Source organism: Psittacula echo, assembly GCF_963264785.1.
Source record: "Psittacula echo genome assembly, chromosome: 9".
NCBI classification, from domain to species: Eukaryota; Metazoa; Chordata; class Aves; order Psittaciformes; family Psittacidae; genus Psittacula; species Psittacula echo.
In genome coordinates this window covers 10,452,771-10,469,585 of record NC_137745.1, presented here as the reverse complement: position 1 = coordinate 10,469,585, position 16,815 = coordinate 10,452,771, and the positions used below count along the sequence as shown (strand labels likewise).

At 38.8% G+C, this 16,815-nt stretch overlaps 1 protein-coding gene across 2 annotated transcripts in view; it reads right to left on the bottom strand.

The window, feature by feature from the left end:
* Positions 1 to 288: 288 nt before the first annotated feature.
* The window catches only part of PPP4R2 (protein phosphatase 4 regulatory subunit 2), a 31,827-nt gene continuing 15,300 nt past the window's right edge, over positions 289 to 16,815 (bottom strand). Inside the window, exons 3-9 of one of the 2 annotated variants that reach the window (XM_080625375.1) lie at positions 12,607 to 12,777; positions 7,686 to 7,779; positions 6,228 to 6,265; positions 5,708 to 5,782; positions 5,206 to 5,349; positions 4,434 to 4,702; positions 289 to 2,650 (exon numbers count right to left, since the gene is read on the bottom strand). In XM_080625375.1, coding sequence (XP_080481501.1) covers positions 2,337 to 2,650; positions 4,434 to 4,702; positions 5,206 to 5,349; positions 5,708 to 5,782; positions 6,228 to 6,265; positions 7,686 to 7,779; positions 12,607 to 12,777 — 1,105 coding nt within the window. In that variant the 3' untranslated portion in view covers positions 289 to 2,336. The remainder of the gene's footprint in view (positions 2,651 to 4,433; positions 4,703 to 5,205; positions 5,350 to 5,707; positions 5,783 to 6,227; positions 6,266 to 7,685; positions 7,780 to 12,606; positions 12,778 to 16,815) is intronic. The other variant, XM_080625376.1, reaches the window with a different exon arrangement.

The following is a 16,815-nucleotide window of genomic DNA, read 5'->3' as shown; positions in this document are numbered from 1 at the left end:
ATAGGAAACATACCCATGAACAGTATCCAAGCACAATGCAGCTGCTTAAAACACAGTGCATGCATTTGGGGCTTTAAATCCAGAGAGAAGGAATCTTCTCCATTTAGTAAATGCAATCTTTAACTGTAGGCCCATACTTAACACTAAGATGTTTACTATGATGTTAAAGCATGATTTCATTTTATTAGCCATGGCAACAACAGCAGCAGATATTTAAGTGCATTTATATGTCAAAGTTCCCTGCAAGGCCTGCTCGTTGCTAAAACAAACGTATCGGAAGGTCAGAGGTGCTTAAAGAAGAAGTTTATTGACAGTATCTTCACAAATAAACATTCTAAAGAAAACTTCAGAAATCTCTGAACTTAGAAATCTTAAAATTGTCTCATTGGCAAAATATTAAAAAAAGAAAGACCCAAGACCAAAGCAGTGGAAGATGTCGCTGTATTTTAAACTTTCCTCGTGCCAACATTTTGGTTCAGTCCTTTAGTTTTGCAATGCATATCCAACCCTTCAGCACAATGTTAGTGAGTCACAGTACAATTTTCCTTCAGTAAGGGGATCTCCATCAATGAGATGTTTATTGTTTTGGCAAGCACCTCCCTGAATCCCATCAGCTTAGAACTTGAAAGGTTAACATCAACAAGAAATAGCTTTATAAATACTCCCTCTGAGCCAAATTATTCCGATTCACCCCAACTGATCCCAAGCATACCACATAGTAGTACAAGAAAGTATCAGCATGCATTTTAGAGATCATTTTTGTCCTTCAGCTCTGAACTTAAAAACCAAAAAGAGGGACAATTCTGATAAAAATGTACTCGGATATTTCATAACATTAATATTTATTGCTTTATATGAATACTGTATTGAAAGCCCAAGCATTCAGTTTACACACAGGAATTATACAATTATATACCGTTCCACAATGGCAGTGAGCACTCATTACAATCTACAAAAAATCTACTTTACAGAAATTTAAAAATCCTAAATATCAAAAAGGTACAGTTGAAGAAACAGGTAGAAATTTGGCAGCCAGTAATTGTGACCGGGAGGTTGCAGCTTGCTTGTCTTTAAATATGGAAACTGGAAAATACCAAGGGTTTAAAGCAGTAGTTTGTGCTTTGAGCTGGTCTGGAAAAGAAAACGTTAACACTGGCTGTCAAAGGAGCATGTTCAAAAATATTTAGTTCACTTCCAAAATGTTGTACAAATTCATGGTGATTTCTCTGCACCCCTAAACCTTTCAGTCGTTCAGCTCAGGTATATAACTACGGTCATGGATTAATCCTTCCAATACAGTGGTGTGAGCTTACCGATGCTATCCGCCTACCTTCAGGTAATCGAGACTTCTCTACAATGTTCACAATGTTCCAAGAAGCATTCAAAAAGGCAAGTACCTGTTTTGTTTCTTCCAAGGTATTTTTCTTATCATGTTTTCAAACATTTCTCCTACAAAAGTTGAAACTAATGTTTTGATTACAACGTTCTCAACATAAAGCACATTTTCTCATAAATAAATGAAATCCTTTCACTCAGGCACCTCAGAAGTATACAAAAGTGTTGTAATCTGAACAGTTCTCTTGGAATGTGTTTACTCTGGTGTTTTCAACGTTAGTAGTTCCAGGGTTTCACATGGGCCAGATTTCCTTTGTTTCATTTTCCAGAGGCAAAACAAAGTGCCTTGAGAGGTGAACTCAGTCTTTCCCTATAGAAAAAAGTATTTACTGTGTTTATCTCTTATAGGAACAGAAAAATATACCATTTCCCCCTTAGAACAGTGAGGGTACACATAAGTGTGCATGCGTGCATATATATGTGTGTGAAATGTAACAAATTTGAAACACACAACATAAGGTTTCATAGTGTGTATTCAAAAAAAAATCTGGAAACCAGCATGAAACCCCGTAAGTTCACATGTCAAATGTTCAAACTGTAACCAAAACATGACGTAACTGCTAGAGCTGTCAGAAAAAGACAAAGACAAAAAAAGCTTTCTTGCTTACATACAACTAGGTGTGGTAATCTCCAAAAAAGTTGTCAAAATTATAATTGCCTTCCAGTTTAAAAACTTTTATTCTAAATAAAAAAAACTATACACAAACCACTGATTTGACCAAACGAAAGTTCAGCGGTAAGCAGGACCTGAAGGAGCTGGTAGTCACAGTTCTTATCATGTACAACTCTTTCAAGGTTCAATCCATGGAGAAGTTTATTTTACAACCTGCTTTTTTTTCTCTTTTTTTTGTAAAACTAAAGGTCCACTTTATTACATAAAATTATTTATACAGTGTAAAACCGGAGCCTTATGGAAAATACTGCATCTAAGTGTATTTAAATTAGTCTTGCTCCATAGGTTCATCTGCAGCTTCTGTGGCTTCATTGCTGTTTTCCATCGGGGTCTCTGACGATGTCTCTGGAGTTTCACTAGCATAGGACCCTGACTCCTCTGCTTCACTGCAGTCAGCTCCACTACTGGCAGATCCGCTAGTTTCACTGTCATCCGAGTGTAAATCCTTCTCTGCTTGAGACTGATCAGACTCCTCCATTTGATTGCTCTCCTCAGAGGTCTCTTCATTCACAGTTGAGGATTCAGTGTCTTTTTCTTGATCTTTTCTGTCTGGACCAATGTTTCTGGGAGACATGAAGGACTCTAGAAACAGTGAAAGCACAGTATTACTGAGGCATTTTAACTATTTCTTAACCCTGCTACTCTCTATCCCCAGCAATACTTCTGCAACATAGCCTGGGACAATCTCTGATGTTATTAAAAGATGTAAAGTATTAGCCAGCATCATCAGGACAGCCAAACCATCCTAATACACCATAAAATAAAGTCCATGATTTTAATCAAATCGGTTGCTTTGCTTAATTAAGCTTCAGTGCATAAGGACACAGGAGGAGTAGCTGACACGCCAGAAGGCTGTGCTGCCATCCAGCGAGACCTGGACAGGCTGGAGAGTTGGGCAGGGAGAAACTTGATGAAATATAACAAGGGAAAGTGTAGAGTCCTGCATCTGGGCAGGAACATCCCCAGGTTCCAGTATAGGTTGGGGAACGACCTGTTAGAGAGTAGTGTAGGGGAGAGGGACCTGGGGGTCCTAGTGGACGGCAGGATGACCATGAGCCAACACTGTGCCCTTGTGGCCAAGAAGGCCAGTGGCATCCTGGGGTGTATTAGAAGGGGGGTGGTCAGTAGGTCGAGAGAGGTCCTCCTTCCCCTCTACTCTGCCCTGGTGAGACTGCATCTGGAATATTGTGTCCAGTTCTGGGCCCCTCAGTTCAAGAAGGACAGGGACCTGCTGGAGAGAGTCCAGCGCAGGGCAACAAAGATGATTAAGGGAGTGGAGCATCTCCCTTATGAGGAAAGGCTGAGGGAGCTGGGTCTCTACAGTTTGCAGAAGAGGAGACTGCGGGGGGACCTTATTAGTGTATATAAATATATAAAGGGGGAGTGTCATGAGGATGGAGCCAGGCTCTTCTCAGTGGCAAACAATGATAGGACAAGGGGTAATGGGTATAAACTGGAACACAAGAGGTTCCACTTAAACTTGAGAAGAAACTTCTTCTCAGTGAGGGTGACAGAACACTGGAACAGGCTGCCCAGGGAGGTTGTGGAGTCTCCTTCTCTGGAGACATTCAAAACCCGCCTGGACACATTCCTGTGTAACCTTATCTAGGTGTTCCTGCTCTGGCAGGGGGATTGGACTAGATGATCTTTTGAGGTCTCTTCCAATCTCTAACATACTGTGATACTGTGATACTGTAACAAGTATTTTTTCCTTGTCTCCCCACACTCCTTCACTTGTCTTCAGCAGCAGTCTTTCGGAAGCACTGAAGACATCAGTGTCCCAAGTGTACACCCGCCACCATCTAGAGGAATATTTTCCAAATGCATGAGTCCCAAAAAAATAATTAATAAAAGGAAACTCTGGAAAATATGTAAGAAATAAATATTATTTTTTTTTTTAAATTAGGTACAGGGCCTGCCTTATAGTGAGGTAGTTTCTACTGTTCTAAGGATCTGAAGAGATTGTTGCTCAGCTTCCTCAATTCATATGGAAAATGAACATAATTCATTTTCAACATGGAAAGAACACAAATTTAATCTGTATTTCAGTAATTTATATTATTAACAGTCATAGACAGAACCAACCCCCATTCTAGAGAAGAAAACATCTCATGATACCCCAAAGTAGTGATGCTCAAGCTTTTTGTGCATCATTACAACCCTCTTGTCACTTACTGCCCAAGAGGATTTTAAGTACATTTTGTAAATTTAATAGAGATGTAAGACAAAGAAAGAAAGCAGATTGCCAAGTAATGCAAAACGGAAGGATGAATTTTATGCACAACTGGAGACATTCAGCAATCCCAACAGCACTGGCCTCCAGCAAAGAAAATGTACACAGCAAAGACAATAAAATCTGAAATACCTTCCTCCTCTTCCTCTGTACAGTGCTGCCTGGCACAAGGAGCATCTTTTTCTTTATCCTGAGATGTAGAGGATGTCTCTGTCTCTTCCCCCATGCCTACAGAAACTTCACTGGAAGCAGTTTGGTTAGGTGCATCTCTGGCTTCCCCTTCCTTGTCAAATTTAAGTCTTTTTACCTCATGTCCTTCTGCTTCTGCAGGATCATCTTCAGAATGTTTATTTTTTACTGGGCTGCTCTGAGCACCTTCTGATTCAGATGCTGGTGATTCACTATAAACAACAAGAGCAGCTGTAGTTATTACAGAAGTAAAACATTCAGTATCATCACACACAAGGAAGTAGCAGCTGCCTCAAGTTAAACACGCTGCAAGAGTTAATGGTATAACTTACTTCACTTATTAGACAACAAAACCTCAAAGCCATTGCTCCTCCCGATTGCTGATGAAAATACAGAGTGGTCAGGCTATTCTGGTGGGTCCACATTACAGAACATTGTGGATTCCTGAACTCTATTATTGACTTTTCATTTTTACCATACATCGCATACACCTACAAGATGTGTTACGGCAACTGTGGGAACTTGAGCTAATTGTTATCTAGACACCCAAACAGCAGCAAAAGTACACATCAAATCCTGCTGCAGATCCTTGTCTGTTAAGTTATTACATGTTATTACGCATACCTGAGGTGGCCATTCTCTTTTAGAATATTTTTTGTATGTAAATGAAAAAAACGAGAATAATAAAACCTCACAATATATCCTCCTCACCAACCTGTGTTTTTTGTCTTCTGCTTGCTGCAAGCTTGAGTCTTTATGTTCCGCGCTGTCTGGCAAACCATTTGTTGTCATGGGAGTTGACAGAGAAACCTTCGGTCGATTTACTGGCCTGGGAGTTCCAGGACCATTCACATTAGACCTTGAAAAAGAACCATACAAAAACAACCCATCCTTTTAGCAGTGATTTGTTCGTAATATGCAGAAAGCAGCTAGAACTTTGTTTTAAAAAACTCCTCACTCACATCATGTAAACTATGATAGAACTTGAAATAAAAAATAATTCTAAACAACAAAGTCACAAAAAGATCAAAGAATAGAGTGAACAGTGTGTATGTTCATGGCTCCTCTACCCTCCTTCCCCCAGTATTCCAGGTCACACCCCGTTTTTTGAAGCTACCTATTTTTGATCAGAATAGGCAATAAGGGATCTGAACCCACTATTTCCAGAACTACCTTGCTTTTATCCAGAAAAAGTTGACTCCCAAAACTAAACTTACCTGTCAGAATACCCTGGTGAGTTTCCTGGGAACATAACACCATTCATCCGATTTAAACTATTGGAATTATTTTTTCTAACAAAAACAAACAACAAAGTTATTAATAAAGGAATTTTAAATTATATGTTTGCACAGAGTTCCCCCCCACTGTCAGTCCTCAAAGGGTTCTCTACTTGTACACTATATCAGGGAAACAGGCTGGGATATGAATTCACAGTGCAACAGTTAGAGGGGTATCGATTTTTTCCACCACCAGCTATGGTACAAAATAAGAGCTTAGTGTTCAAGGATAATACCAAACTGTACCATATCCAATTACAAAGCTGGTTGTTCATTTCCAGATTACTACAGGTAATGCTTGCAAGACCACTATCATTACTGTTAACTATTGATAAGGAAAATTGAACTCTGCACATCTGTCTTCTCGATACAACTACTGCCAGTGAGAGAAATATATCAGACACATTCTCCCTCCTTCTAACACAAGCTTAAAGCTTCAAGGAAAAAAGGTTATACTTACTCTGAAGATGGATATACACAGCTGACAACCATGACATTCTGTAATACACAAACAATGTAAAAGTTCAGAAACAGAAGCTTCAGCTTTTGACAACACCCCAGAACTAAAGAGTTACAGGACTTTGGTCGTATCTGCTAAAGTATGTCTACAGAAAATTGGGCTGAAAGCTACCAGCAGATGACAGATACATAAAAAAATACCCCTACTGCCCCTTCACAAGGTCAGGCCATAATTGCACTAGAAGTCAGTATTTCATAAGTGGGCTGCTCTCACAATGAGACCAGCACATTAAGCCTCAGACCAAAGTGTTCGTAATTTCTAACTGAAGTATCTCTGGAAAATGAAGTATTCTCTCTATTCATACACAAGTCCTGCTTTCAGAAGTGCACAAGCACTATTAGTTATTTTTGGCACAGCCGAATTTCCAATGTTAAATTATTTTGTCCCCACATAAAACCAGCAGAGATAAAGATTAATTTAGTATGTTTTGCTCAGCACCTCTCCTCCTGCATGACACTGCAAACTATGTCAGGTTTTACATCCAGAAACCTAGCTTAAAAGTCAGGCAAGTTTCTCTCTTCAAATCAATACATAGCCCAATTATACAGGGGGGCTTTTATCACACGGCCAGCTGAATTAACCCAGATGAACTTTGATGAGGGCTCTTCATAAAGCCTGAGATGTAGTTTCACAGATCTTGTTACTGGCTAAGAAACAGCTTTGTGAAATCCCCATCTCATTTATTCCTGACCATCTCCTTCCCATCTTATCTTCCAAGAACACAACTGACTGCATCCACTGTAACAGGGAAAAAAAAAAAAATCACTCCATTTATGAGCTGAACTTTCTTTGACCAAGAAGCTGAAGTAGGAACCTCAAGCCAATTTTGCCATCCAGAAAATCCTATGTGGAACCACATCCTGAAACACCATGATCTACTTTTGAACGATCCCACATTCTGAAATAAGCTATAAAATACTGTTAGACATCTGTATGCTTTTATGAAGGCCCAGTCCTCTACAAAGAGGATTTAAATACTGAAACAAAAGACACTGGGAAAAGAGGCCTCCCTTCTCCTTCTTCTGCTGGATCTAATCTGAACCCAATGTGGAAGGAAATGCCTGACCAAAAAATTCAAAACTAGTTCAGCTGATTATTTCATTTTAGCTCGAACTTGAGACAAAAAGTGACATAACACCCCTACAGACTACAGTTTGAGTACTGCGGAGAGAGGAGAAACCACAACAGTTACAGCCCTGAGATGTCTGTCTTATTTTAAAACTGCTTTTTGATGTTAAAAGGTAAGTTATGAAACAAACTTATATACTTGGAGTAGCTATTAGCTATACTATGGCTACGAGCCATAATGAAACTAACAGACCTTTGGCAGCAATTCAGAAGTTACTTAAGCAGTAGTTGTGCCTGTTTAGCTGTGTTCTCTCTCAGAAACATACATACCTTTTCCACACCTCTTAAAAATTTGTCTGTTCCTGTGTAATTCCTCCTAGGATCTGTCAGCAACTCACAGAGCCGCTGAATAGTGAAGGGGATGCTGCAAGGAAATAGATTTACAACAGTTAAATATGATTTTAATGAGTATGACTGTGAGGAAGTAATATTAATGCCTCCTCCCTCTTACTGAGAAAACAGAAAGAAAACAGTACTGACAATTTGTCATCAGCAGCAATACAGAACAGTAATTCAAGGCCTCATTTTCCCCCCCATCTCATACACTGAGGTAACAACGCACCATGTTTTGTGCTCACCACCACAAAACGCTTTGGTAGAATCCTAAATATATCATCCCACAACTCAAATGATTCATTAAAACAATGAAAAGGAAATCAGATTGTCAACCGGAAAATCGTTTAAGATTGTATTTATTATTCAAATGTATGGAACAAAAATGGTAAATGATGCCAAACAAATCTGAGTCATACACTAGAGCTAAAAAAACCTCTCAACTCATAGTTTATTTCATGTTTTACAAAATACATTTACAGAAAAAGCATTAAACATCGGAATCAGTAAAACTAGTAAGTCTTTAGCTATTACAAATACTCTACTTGGCCACAACTGGGCAGTATACTTATCTATCAGAGAACAGCTCAGTAACAGTAACTAAATTCAGAGCAAGATACATAAACCCATATGCACCACATTCACACATTCCAGTTCCTGACAGCTCTGCACTCCATTTCATCCCTACTTACATGAGAAAGCGACCTTTTAGACAATCAATTCTTTACATACATTTACTAGTTACCTGAGATGTCACACACTTTCATTGCACATTCACAGTATCACATTTTAACAAACTTCTGACAAAATAGTAAAATATTAAAGTTTTTTCAATAAAATAACACAGAATCATACATTTTTACAGTTTGCTATTTGAAGTTGAAGCCATAAACATTTCAGTAATCAATCTATGAAGAATATCTGATACAATACAGTACTGAAGAACCATTGTTTTTATTGGGAATATGACTGATACACCAAATCCAAAGCAGTATGTGTAGAGACTTACATACCTGTGTGTGTATCCCTATACTGTAAATTTTGTAAAAGTTTAACTTTTATTTTCTGATGAACTCTGTACAGACTCTTAAGCCTATTTCATTAGCTAACACAGTATGTGCCTCAAGCTTAGGTCATTAGCTAAAAAGCCACATCTTAAAGATGCACAGATCTACCATTAGTTCAGTGCAAACAAGCCAGCATAGCCATGACAAATCATACTACGTGACACTTTAACTAAAAGCAAGCAGTAATCAGTCCCCAGTGTCAACAGTTTAATTCTGTTTTTAAAGAACTGTCTGCATGTCATGTTACTGTGGAAGTTATAACCCTCAACTGGAAGACTCTAAGGAGGTAGGATACAATGCAGCCACCTTTAGCCCTAGTTCCAACACCACTATCTGAAAGCACAGCACAGAAGGTACGTACCACATTTACCCTACCAGTTAATGCCTTCCCTTGCTATGTGCCCCAAATTACAGCACACCAACTTAGCTTTACTTGACTTCTGAGAACACAAAAATTAACTTCATCTATCAGCTGTGCAGAGTTAAAATACAGTTGATGAAGCATTAAATACATGAACACTTGCAGAAAGTAATGGTCTAAGACGACAGGCTTTCCAAAACATTTGTCTTACTATGTTATTGCTTAAAAGTAAGTAAAATGGCAGAAACCAAGTGTTTTGGCACACAGGCAAGATATTCCTGGGTCAAAATAGAGAGATGAAATATATCTCTTCCCCCATTCCCAAAAAAACGGTAAGTACAAACAAGAACAAGCCAGAAAGAAATGTTCTTTTTAATTCAGTTTATTACATGAAAGCTTTTAAGCTTGACAATGGTTCTGACATTATTCATTTCCTAAAGCTGCCTCAGTATCAATCAAATTGTGCTGCTGTTGAGCAACTTTTGATCAATCAGTGCTCTTTCTGACACCCAAATTCATTATGATGTTCAGTTTCTGTGTAATGACCTCTTGTAGCGAAATTCCTAACTCTAATTCAGTCACAAAGAATTTACCTGTCTGTTAACTTCTCCACATGGGTACACCACTAACTGTATCTCCTGTTTCTCGCTGATGGCCAGTTTGGCTTTGGGTTGACAAGTCCATATTAGAGACTTTGTAATTTTTTAGAAGGATTATACTGTTCTTTCAAAATCTATTTATTTCACAGAAATAAAATACACAGCTAAATCAGCAAGTGTCCTGGAGAATTATTGCCTAATATCTATCCAGCTGTACCTGGCTAGACACCTCAAGTGCCAATACAGCAACTACTTTGTGAAGATCAATAATTCTGGGTACATGGGGAATAAGCATACTCAAAGTGTGCAGCCTGCAGCTAACTCCAGAAATTGCCTTCCTATTTTACTCTCAGTTGTAAGAGGTTTGTTTAAACAAAAGCCAAAAGCAGTTCATTTCCCTCCAAAATTTTCCACTGCAAACTGAACTTTGTTTACTGAGCAGCAGATGGCACCAAGTGTCACACTATCATCTCTGCATGTCATCCGTTCAACATTCGTCAATGTTTCTGGTTAGCAAAACAAAGTTAACTTTCACACAGGGAATTCTTTTCAGTAAAACTTAACTTCTTTAAAACAGAAGTAACTGAACTTGGTGTAAGTTTATACATGAACACCAATGCAGAAGTTTGTGAGCACTATGGGAATTGATCTTCAATGCTCAGAAATGTAATTAGTTCGGTGCATGAGCTGCATGAATAGTCCTGATGTGCCTACTGAAGATAACCAGTTCAAATCCTATACAAACACCATAAAACAGCACTATAGTTCAGAATGAATTACAAACCAAAGATTCATCAGATGGACAGGATTCAAGAGGCATCTGGGAAAATGACCTCTAACAATTGTATTAAATAGTAGCAAAAAAATATACATAAATTAACACCTGGATTATGATATTGTCTATTTTATTCATGTTGTGAAGACTCCTCTTTCAGACATCCCCAATAACGAGCAAAAGATAAAGAAAATGGCAAAGTCTTTCAAGAAGTTCCTACTCCAAAGCATTCTAAAGTACAGATAGCATGAGAATTTGGCTCTGCAAGCATATTACAAAATGTCAAGTGAGGTACAGTAAGGTTAAAACAGCCAATTTGTGGTTTCTTTGAAAGACATTTCCTCTAGAAAGACCCCAAACCAGGGGTCATTCTTAATTCATTGCTTCCTTGACTATAAAAGGAAATTTAAAATCCTTAGGTACTTTTACTGAACTCTTTCCCTAACTCTTATACAAACACCAATAAAACCATCCTAATAATAAAGTTACATCAAATAGCTTCCTTCTCCACTACAGCACCCTGAAATGGCATCAACAACTCTAAACAAGAAGCCTGAGTATATCCAATCGAACGAACCAAAGCCTGCTGTTGATGCCTTTTGGACACATCACCACATGATTCAGCTTTCACAACAACCACTGTAGGAGTTGCAGGATTGACTAAATTAGCTATTCTACAATCCTAGCTCCTGAAACATCCCGAAGTATTATTTTCTTTAAGGTAACTAATGCACACAGCTTGCTTCCTCAAAGACTGGGTGGTTCACTTCAAAGTATGAGGAAGTTGAGCACTTAAGTGTTACAGCAATAGATCAAAATAGCAGGGCCACAGAGTAAGCTTCTTCAGACTTGTTATCCAGAGGTTTGTTTAGTGCACTTCGAAACAAGAGAAGATAACAGCAGCCCATTCATTAGCTCTCTCCCTGTGAGAACATCACAAATTTTGTGGGCAGAGAAGCATTAATAAAGAGCTGGGGGAGGTGGGAGAGAGGCATAAAGAATAGGTTTGTTTTTAAATTCCTTCAGTGAAGTAGCCTGGTGTAAATATTGGGTAGCTGAGAACTTGCTGAATCTCCCATTCTTAGAAGTGTCCTACACAACAACAATGGGGAACAGGAGGGAAGATGAGATCTGACTTACAAGAGACACTTAAACTGCAAATAAATTAAGCAGCATGGAACAATGACAGTAGAAGTTATTAACCTAGCATCAAAACAGGATACTAAGGACATGTTAGTACCACCTGCAAATCTGGAACATCAGGGTTACAGGGTTATTTACTGACAGGCTGAGAAAAAATGCTGAAAAACTCTTTTGCAAGCATTGAGACCCACAGCAGGATGACTCAGCTTATGGGAAGTCATCTAGGCTAGAAACAAGAACAATACTACATGAGCTATTAAAAAACAGACACACCAAGTGAGACACCAAAATCAATCAGGAGCTTTATTTGAAAAGAAACAAAATTTCCACAATTATGAAGCCAGCAAAGGGGATACACTTTAAGACACTGTCAGCAATAGATCAAATACCCCAAGTCTCTCAGTTAGCAAGTACTGCTCTATCTGTAACTTTGAATCTGGAACAACTTAGGAGTTCAAAGCCAGGGACAGTTTGCCTCCTGGCCACGCCAGGTTCATCACAAAATCACGTCTTCAAAAGCTACTGAACTGCCACAAAGGAGCTGAGAGCTGAACACAAAAGACTTTCCAATTGGGTATTTCAAAATAGACTGAAAGAAACCTAACTTTACTGTCTCTTTTACCTGTTAAATGCACAGAGTGATGCCATGCTTCACTGAATTGCGTTACTTAAAAATTAGCTACATATTGAAAACACCAAAGTGACTGAGGTGTCACAGGATGTCCTAATTTTCATTCAAAGACAGAAAAATAAAGTAAAAGTTCTGAAAATACTACCACGTATTTCCAAGGTATGTATTTTGCTTCTGTCCATCTACTTGAGGAAGCAAAATGAATAGTCAGAGATAGATAGTAAGTTAAAAACTGGGAAAACACTGCTGTTATCCTGATTTTATAAAACAAATTATACATACCCATTAAATCCAGTGACAATTTTCAGGATTCTTTCTTTCATCTCTTCAAAAGGAATATACTCCACATTTGGATTGGGGGGCCCTCTTGGTTCAGGAGCTGAGGTTCTGAAATCATCCATTACTTTCTCCAGTTTGAATATGAAATAGCCTTTAAACTGAGACCACTGAACCCTGCAGAAAACACAAGACACATGCAAGTCAGCCCTAAACCCACAGAAAACCAGTGTAACTATGTTTGCAAAACAACATTCATGCTGATTATGCCAGTTCTAAGATAAACGAGGCAAGTAATGCAGTATTATTTTGCTTCCTGAATTTAAATCATGGTAACTATTCAAATAATTACAGAAGAACAGTATTATGTAAGTCAATTTCCATTAACAACAGGGTACGCCATTTCCTTAGAGAACCAATACCACTTACAATTCAAACCTCAATGTGAAATATGTGCTTATTCTACACAGTTTACCAGTAAGCCTACATGCCACCTAAAGCCTTCACTGAGCACCCAAGAGAAGGGGGAAAAACAAAAACAAGAAAAAAAGGAAAGAAGTGTTCTCAATCTGGAAACCACACAGCAATTGTACAGCATTATCTGCTTCAGTTACAAAATGTTACTGAAAGGCTTTTTGTAACCAACTGCTCAGTATCCAGGTACCTTAAAGGCACTTAATAGCACCTCTTTTCCTCAGAAATGCAAATATTTTGTGTAACAGTTAGAACTTGCTGATGAACATTTGAGCAAAACAATTGACTCCTGAAAAACGTTCCCACAACAGTAAGTAATTAAGGTCTTTCCAAAGTACCTTCTGCCTTAGCACTTAGAAGCTTTATCATTCTATTCAATCCTATATAGAGAGATTTTCAAGCAAATGTGTCTCACATTGCATACAATGGGCAAAGCAGGAAAGTGCTGAGAAAGCCCTTCTATACCCATCACCCCACACAACAGCCAGAAGTAGTTCTGGGCCTCCTTTGGCTACTGTGTTTTTTAGCAGCATAGGGAGCAACTTGAAAGCAACTGATTTAGTTCACTTACTATCAATTTTATTGTTTTAATGCTGATGCTGATGGAGGCAAAGAAGAAACAGGGAGAATAACAATTCAACAGTAAAGAAAGAGAGTAACTATCTCTGACATTTATCTGTAGCATATGCAATCTGGAAGAAGAGGTTCAGATCAAACAAGCATAAGATCTGAACTGCTGCTGAAAGAAATACTATTTAGCCACAGGCTGTACTTCTACAGGCTGTCACTGGTAGCAGTTCTATCTTAAACAGCCCTGACTATTTTCAACCCTTTGTAACATATGACCTTCTGTTGGGCTGATGCAACTGTCTGTGCTGTGAGCTACATTTGGTGACTCCCCAGCAAAGTGACAACGCTTCTTTCCTGCACACTATTCCCAAGCACTGGTACTAGCAAATATAAACCCACACACCAATGAAGTCACATTTGCCTACCCTCTCCAGAAACACACTGCCATGTTTTCCTTGCCTTCGTTTTCTCCTTGGTGTCAAAGAAGTGATTATGAGATAAAAAGGGGGAAAGCTTACCTCAAGTTTACCTACAGAGATTCAAATAACCCCCGGCCTTTTATTAAGAATGATAAATTGGCAAGAATGGGGGAATCTCACGAGGGAAAGCTACTTCCATTTTCCTTACAAGAAATCATTAAGCACCTCACAACAGAGAGCACAGGCTGTAGTGAATAACAGAACCAGAAACTAAAATGGAAAGTAATAAGAAACAAGGCCCCAGAAGGGAATGTCATAGATATATTAAACAGCATCATTGAGCAAAACAACTGGATTATTGCTCCAATCAGCATTATACAGGCAAAGCTGAATATTACGTTTCCAGTGTACAATATCAGGCATTACTACTACAAACGTTAAATTAAAAAGCTATCCAACTCTGCAGTGCTACCACCAGGATACCAAAGCTTGCATAATAAGCCACAGATTTAAGACATAAGCGCATCACAAAACACACACAGAAAAGACCCAGTAAATAACCCCATGCCACAGTAGGATTACTCCCAAGAGAGCATCCCAAGAGCTTTACTTGCCTCATGAAAGGAGATTCCACCATTATTCTAAATATTCTTTGACATTCCCATTTGGATATTTTTCCCCGCTTTAAAACTTGAGCTGTTCTTTGTTTTCACTGTTACTTCTTTCTTGCTAAATATTAAGACTTCTCTTTTCACAGACTATTAACCCACTGTCGTGTTGCTGAAATAAACCAAAGTCTAAAATGGCAACCTACTGCCTGACAGCAGAACCCACCAGCTCCTCTTTACAGACTGAGGTCTAGAAAACTGTCACTTGTTTTAAACCCATGTAATTTGATTTCGTATTTCCTCTATTATAAAAAGACTAAGAACTTGCATCTGCAATACACTGCACTACTGATATAAAAAGACTCCTTCATCCTGTACTTCAAATACATGCAGTAAGTGACTGCCAACCAAGTGATACAGTCCAGCTTACAGACAAAAACAGCAGAGTTTAAGGATAAACTGATCCTGCAGTCACAAGCCTGACTACAGCTAACCCAGACATAGCAACACCAACTTCAGATCAACTAAACGAGCTGTTGCTAGCAGCAGTGTAACCACAGCAGCAGGAGCTTAGGCCAGGCTTGCAGTTCAGGCATTTACTCTGTTTCTCAAGCAGATTTTTCTCACCACTGCTGCTGCTGGGGCAGCACTACTAGCAGTGTGAAAGCTAACCAGTTAAAACCAAGTGGTATGTTCACATTTCAAACCATAGATGGAAGCAGTTGTTTATGGTACAAAATGCAGTTACAAGTCAGAGGTGTCTCATGCTTCTAGATCTCCTGAGTTGTGTTGTAATTTAGACATTAAAATACACTCCCGCTTAGAGGATGGTCTTGAAGCACTGTCAATCTACGCAACTAGTTTCTAACGAACAGTTTTATCCCAGTAGCAGAAAGTTACACGAACTCCAGCCACTCAACAGGAAGTACTATTTGTACCATGAAGACTGAGTCAGCTCCAGACTCATCGATTGTGTAGATGAAATTTAGTCCTGCACTGGAAACACAGTGGATTCCTGGACAGCAGGAAGAGGAAAGGTTTCTGGAGTCTACAATGCAGGCCACTTTTCTCTTTTAGGGCTGACACCTCTATCATTATCCTAAGATGAAGAATCTCTAACTTGTGCACACCATCCTTCAGTTACCTCCTTCCTGCCAAGCCAGGAAGAAGCAGTCCCTCTTCCCCTCTTTCTTACCTTATCTACTTACCATTTTCTCTCTGCCATTCTTCTAGAAAAGGAGCACAACTACACACTATTCCTACATAAGAAAATACTTGAAAAGTAAAGGGGAGCAGTGCTGGAAAGCTGATTTCTGCTTTCCCCCAGAACTGCAACTGCTTCCTTTTCCTTCAAATCCAGTCCCCTCCTCTGCAACAGCAGCATCTAGCACAATGTTATGTGACAGTGACAGTCTGCCTGCCTCCTATACAGCCGTGTACTCTACCTCTATCTTAAGGTAACTCTGAACAAGTACTCAGAAAAGAAACATAATACACAAGATGGATTTACATAAAAGAATCTTAATTCAAGCAAGCTTAATTACATGCATTTGTTAAAGAAACTCACCTACACTTGTGATAAAGTCAGAACACCTAAAACTGTTTACAAAACATTACACTCAAATCAACCTACAAAACTGAAAAGAATATGGCTTGTATCTGAAACAAAATTGTTATTTTAAATTAACTCACTTCTGACCAAAACCCCTTATTTCTGCAGGGACAGTAAGACTTGCTTAATTTCCATTTACTCCAGTGGAAGTGATCAAAAAGAGGAAGTTACCTTTCCTGTTTTACCAGTCTATAAAAGTGCCATGGAGAAGCTGGTATCAGCTGAATACTTGAAACTCACATCTCGTCCCCAGAGAAAAACAATTCATTCATAAACAATGGGTAGAACTAATAGCCAATACAGAATAAAATTTAAGATTAAAAATGGCATATCCTCCTAATTATCACAGCAATCCATAGCTACACCTCTACACATTAAGTTATCAGCATGCACTGAAAGCCTGATCACTTAGACAGCTGGACAGCAGTAGTGAGAAGAGAGAAACAAATGGCAAACACCAGTTGTCAAGAAAAGAAAAATTCCTCCACATGCATCAAGCTCCTCGAGCACAATTCCAGCATTAGGATGCAAG